At 34.5% G+C, this 6,000-nt stretch overlaps 1 protein-coding gene across 1 annotated transcript; it reads right to left on the reverse strand.

The window, feature by feature from the left end:
- Positions 1–1,434: 1,434 nt before the first annotated feature.
- Positions 1,435–5,241, reverse strand: LOC133300587 (arginase 1, mitochondrial-like). The gene is made up of 7 exons (XM_061500160.1): positions 5,208–5,241; positions 4,380–4,522; positions 4,057–4,213; positions 3,327–3,460; positions 2,557–2,742; positions 1,947–2,057; positions 1,435–1,698 (listed from the first exon to the last, which is right to left on the reverse strand). The coding sequence occupies exons 1-7, from the start codon at positions 5,239–5,241 to the stop codon at positions 1,435–1,437; spliced, it is 1,029 nt and encodes a 342-aa protein (XP_061356144.1).
- Positions 5,242–6,000: the final 759 nt, after the last annotated feature.

A 6,000-nucleotide genomic window follows, 5' to 3' on the forward strand; every position in this document is an offset into this window, starting at 1 on the left:
TTTATGTCAAACATAGCATTAATAATCAGATTGTACAATTTCATGACATTTGGACTACGTTTTATTTTTCATTTTGTGACTGCAGGCTTATTCCAAAGCCCCAAGCACAAAACAATATTTATCATTTTTAAAACTGTAGTTGCATCTCTTTACCAAAAATTCTAGTATTTTACTATGTTAATTTAGACATCCTAAGCTTTCCAACGACATATTATATGTCTCATTTGGAGTTGTATAGCTCCGGCTATGTTTTTCGCAAAGTAACTGCTGCAACCTGAATTTTCAGTAACCAAGTTGCAACTTCAAACTTACACTATGATCAAACCACTTATCCGATTGCTACGAAATTTTACCTAACCGGAACTGTTCCGGATGGCCCAAACACTGGAGCGACCCAGTTACTCAGGCCCAATCCTCAGCTTTCTTCTGAGTCAGCCCTTAGGGCTGACGTGGACCCTCACACTCTCCAAGACTGCAGCACGTCCAAAATATACACCAAAACGTCCCACTTTGGGACATTAACCGCTAAACCCAGTCGCCATAAGCACTGCAAAGGAATCTGCCCCTTTGCTCAGTGTTGACATCGCCTGATGCAGTAGGTTCAGCGCTGCCATCGTGGCAGCGCCAACCGCGCCTAACACTGCCATCAGGGGGACACATCCCAAGAAGGGCTGACCCCCTCCTCACCAACCCACACCATTTTCCTTATAAATAGCCCTCATGGGCACAACAGGAAGGGGATCTTTATGTACTGTATTTACGCCCATTTATTCTTAAGTCATACCCATACTATTTGTCTACCATTGATATCTGCTTGCTTCATCTTGGAATAATACCTTCTAGCCTGGTCATTACCTTAGCTAGAGGTACCATCCATATAACAATATTACCCTCAAATGGTACATAGTGGACTCACAGAACCAAACGGTACAGGAACGCTACGCAAACATTGATATTCGAAATGAGAAAACAAACATTGATATTGTGGGAAGTATTAAGGTTTTTATTATCTATAGGTTTCTGTCCTGCAGGTTAAACGAGACTGGAAGCTTGTTTCCTTTGGTTAATGTTGACTATAGAAGCATATTGTCACACAACATTAAAATTTATTCGAGAATATGATAAAAGAAAAAAAAAAAGAAAAAGGAACAGCAATCTGATTGTGATTTGCATAGTTACATGCTTTGTGCTGCACGGAATTTCTCATTAGCTAAAAGCACAGGTACATGTAAACTCTTTTATTAATGCTTGAAATAAAACCTAGTAAAAACTGAATGTTCCAAGTAAAACTGACTCCTCTTTTTATTAATGCTTCAAATAAAACACAGAAAAAACTGAATGACGTACACTCTAAAAAGCTAGCCTTTCAGGTGCACTTAGGGAATGAAGATTACATTAAAGTAAATATTAGGAGCCAGGAGATTTATATAATTATCATTTTGACATCCTTGCAGCCAGTTCTTTCACCACCTTAGCAGTTACCATGGCATTTCCTGAAGCAGTATCATGTTGTGGGTTGTATTCAACCACATCTCCACCAACAATATCACCTTGAAGATTTTGCAGGATGTTGAGAACATCTTGGAAAGAAAGACCTCCTGATTCGTCGCGACACACTCCAGGAGCAAAAGCAGGATGAAGACAATCCACATCTATTGCTACATATAAGCCTTTAACACCTATCCCCATTCCCAGTTTCTGCAAAAGGAAAATCCCCAAGGTCTATTAACCAAAGAAGCACCAAATTTCAAAACAAAAGAATAATGTTAAATTCAATCTGCAGGTATTATCGTTAATAAATGTTTGAATCTTATTCATGTTATGACCTATTTTAGAGACAATGCCAAGACCTACCTGAAGGGTACTTCTGAAATATGGAATTAAACCCCCTTTTTTTTTTAATTCATAAAAATTAGAGAGAGAGAGAGAGAGAGAGAGAGAGAGACCAGGAGCTCTAAAACAAGGCAATCTCTTGAAATTGTTCGCATATCACATTGGTCTACAACAAAAACATGGCCTTGTTCACGCCCTTCAGATGGTTTTGATCTTACACCAACCTGAAATAAATTGATGAATTAAAAGCATGAAGTACTTACTACCATCACTGAGGAAGAGAAATCGATACTACACCGTAATGAAAGAACTTGCAGCAATTTAGCTCCCAAAACAATTAACAATAAAATTCGTCTGATGAAGACAAAAGTCAAAGAAATAAACGTAACTAAATTTCAGCAAAACACACTTGCTTTTCAATTAAGACCGTTAATGGTTTTATGAGGAATCTACCTTCTTGCTGTTCAAATTAAACATTATTTCTGATAATCTATAATAGATCATAGTCATATATACCATTATGCAAGAAGAAATCATAACAGTATGAACAGAGCTAGTTACATACATATTAATAGCAGAATATAAATGCTGAATGAAATCAAAGCAAAAGGATATTATATTATGACAGAGAATCACATGGTTTATGATTCAGATATGCCTTATCAAATTAAATTGTTTAGGATATAAAAATGCTACAAACATATATCAAGAATAGAAAAATGCCTGCACGATTCGCCCAGCATAGCCTTCCTTCTTGATTCTAGCAAAAGAAGGAAAACGCGAATAATGATCCGGATGTGCATCAAGATGAAGAATATCAACTGGTCCTCCAAGCTTCTCAGAGACAGCTCTAACAACTGGATATGATACTGAGTGATCACCCCCTAAAACTAAGGGACGTAATGGACGCTGGAAAAATATAGACACCATGAGAATCAAGCTACATATATATAGTTCAAACAGAAAGTTATCAGAAAAATATGATATAGTTCACGTGATAGTAGATTTGATGCTAAAAAATCTTGTTATTTTCACAAAAAAAGCATTCCCATTATTCCAATCTAAGTGAAATTTTAGGAAAAAATAAATCCTATTATAATGAAATTATAGGGACGATCAAACATGGATGCTTCCGAACTCATGTTCAAATTATTACCGAGAAGCTATAATTCTTGGTAATAGCTAAAGCTTATAGACAATTATCAGACATAGACAACTGATAACAAGGAAGAAAAAAAAAAAAAAGCTGAATATGAAGCTTCAGATAGAAAAGCATTTATCAAGCTGCCTTGGCAGGAAATAATGATGATACTAGAAAAGTATATAAAACACTACATATAGTTTTTTTTTTTTCCTAAAAACTATAACATAAATCATAATGAGAGGGAAATAATGGGGTATATATAACGAGATATATACCGCATGTTATAAAGTGTAATTTTTTAATTCCAAAAAATGTGAATGTGTTCAAAGCAAAACAAATTGATATTTACCTGCTCCATGACTATCTTGACAGATTCAGTGACGACATTCATCATTCTGTCATCATCTACTCCACATTCTCGAATTGCTTGGATAAGAACATCACCAACATCAGTTAGCACTCGTACGTCATGTAAATCCTTTCCTGCAAAATCAGAATCATAAGCTCATGATTATCAAACATAAAAAATTCAATATTTTAAAGTACCTGAAAAGTTTATGTCCACAATTTCAAAAATTCAAATTAGATAACAGATTTGCGTTCTTGAATATTTTTAATGCTAAAGAATAATATAATATAACATAAGATAACATATAATAAAATGTGTCTTCACCTAAATTTTGGGTTTGAATTGGTTCATGTATCAAACCTTTACAATCTAAGGATGCTTTTGGTGTGGTAGGTCTATAAAATTATCCATTTTCAAACCCTACAAAAATATTCTTGATGTGGTGGGTTCATGAATTGTCAAGGGGGTGTGCTAAGGAATAGGCCCCTAAATTTTCCATGCTATAATCTTATAAAGCTGTTGGCGGGTGGGGATGTATTAAGAAATAACACACAATAAAATAATAAGATATATCTTAACGGCTTAAATTTTTGGGTTGAATTAATCTTTTACAATTTCAATATTTGATGCAAAGAATAAATTAACATTTGCAGATGAGTTTACAAAGAAAAATTAGGACTAGACTAAACAAAGAAGACTTCAACTGTCCTAAAGAAAACCACATGAATACCTTCTTCAGTTAAGTTTGAGCAACCACAGCAAATGGCTTCCTTACTGAAGGGAGATGCAAATGGACGTCCTTGAAGGAATGATGAATTATGTCCCAAAGGAACTCCAAGAAGAGTTGAAGTTGCTGTAGCACCTCCCAAAGCACGCACAAGTTCTCCCTGGAGAAAAGCAAATTCTGCATTTATATATATATATATATTGCTTTTTGTTGCAAAACTTATAACCAAAATCACCCAAATAAAATATAAAATCATGGGGCAAAGGAAGACAACATGTAATAAACACAAATTCAGTGAAGCAGGATAAAAGCAAAGAATGACATGCCTTAAGCTTTGCTCTTTCTCGAATAAGTGTAAGTGAAGCATCTATCACACGATGTTGGGCTGTATCTAGCGAATCACGAGATATTTTTTCTGTATACAGTTTCTGCATGCAATGGTAGCCTCTGCGTCCTATCCTTGACATTTCTGTGTCAAAAAAAGAAAAAGAAAAAAATAAATCAATATTCTGTTAATTTTACTGATATTATAGACCAATAATTTTATTTTCCATACTGATATTATCAGTGTCAATCATACTGTACACGCAAACACATCTCTACTGCTAAATGCGACCAACCTACTTTAACACTTTATGTAGGCACAGGCTACTACAATGGCACGAAATACAACACCATCAAATGGTGATCCACCACCTTAATGCCCCCAACTTGGGTTACAAGCTTGCGTTGCCAAGGTCGAATACGACAACTATTTTAAAGGGTACTTAATTGTTCCTAGAAATGCAGTACAACAAGTGATACAGGTACAACATCTTATATTCTTTCACTTTCACAAAGAGGTAGGATCCACATTTTTATTTTTTTGTCAACTCTCTCCTCTTTTATTTATCTCTTTCTTTTTTTAAAATGACTCAACTTTATATCATTTAAAATGACACACAATTTACCATAGAATAATATCTAGAAACAGAGAGAACTTTAATTTTTTTTTTCATTTAAAAAAAAAAAAGAAATAAAAAAATTGTAAACACCCAGAATGGAGGATTGTTCAAAGTTTCAAACTTTACAACTCCAGACGACAGATTCCTATTTAATTTTCTCTGCATACAAACAAGAACAACCAATTCAGGTTTTAAAATTTAAATGCATACCCTGGGTTCTTGCAAGAGAATAGAGGATACTCATCATATATAGAGAGAGAGAGAGAGTTGGGGTGGAGAAAATGGTGCCAAGTAATGAGTATAATTGGGGTCACTTGGGAGTTGCGACTGCCTCATTTCCAAGTATGGCTATATATACACATTTTCATTGGAATCGTACAGTTTTTTTCTAATGAATGAACAAGGCTCAACATGAATTTATTTATAAAGAAAAGAGAACTTTGGAGGATTCTTAAAATGAAGTTATTATTAAACATTTGTTAGGTAAGGGTGTATCTACTTTTAATTTAATTCAAAGTGTAATGAAATTTTAACCCGTCTATTGTAATTTTGATCCATTAAAATGTAAGGGTAGATATATTTTTATTTGTTTTTGTTTTTTTAGGTATCCATTAGTTCTTTTAAAAAATATTCTGTCTTGGAGACAGAGATGTCTAGCCCAATGAACTAGTATGTTGATTTTGGATCTAGTGTTCTCTTTAAGGTATCTATGAAGGAGATACCCTTGAGTCAAGCAGATCACTGTGCACAATAAATGAATAACGGCTTTGCCAATGGAGATATGTGTACGCCCAGTGACAACATAACAGTAAGAGAGAGCGTAACGTACCTTTAGATTTTACCTCTTATTTATAAGATTTACCTGCGGTAGTAGAATATGGACCTTTAGTGTCTCTGATGAAGGCTCAAACCCATCTGTCATGTCATCGTATTAGGATTAGTATCCCTGATGGATTCCTTTCCATAGTTATGCTTGATTTAAATCTTATATTGTCATTTGCTA

The sequence above is a fragment of the Gastrolobium bilobum genome, unplaced genomic scaffold (assembly GCF_033153095.1).
Source record: "Gastrolobium bilobum isolate Gb01-03AN ecotype WA unplaced genomic scaffold, APGP_CSIRO_Gbil_v1 utg15456, whole genome shotgun sequence".
In the NCBI taxonomy this organism is placed as follows: Eukaryota; Viridiplantae; Streptophyta; class Magnoliopsida; order Fabales; family Fabaceae; genus Gastrolobium; species Gastrolobium bilobum.

Bases quoted from the DNA above. Each gene is read 5' to 3' on its own strand.
- LOC133300587 (XM_061500160.1), bottom strand. From the start codon at position 5,241: ATGAGTATCCTCTATTCTCTTGCAAGAACCCAGG. The intron at 4,214-4,379 runs GCATGTCATTCT...GCTTTTCTCCAG, and splicing joins GAGAAAGAGCAAAGCTTAAG to GGAGAACTTGTGCGTGCTTT. The intron at 2,743-3,326 runs GTAAATATCAAT...ATATTTTTCCAG, and splicing joins TCAAGATAGTCATGGAGCAG to CGTCCATTACGTCCCTTAGT.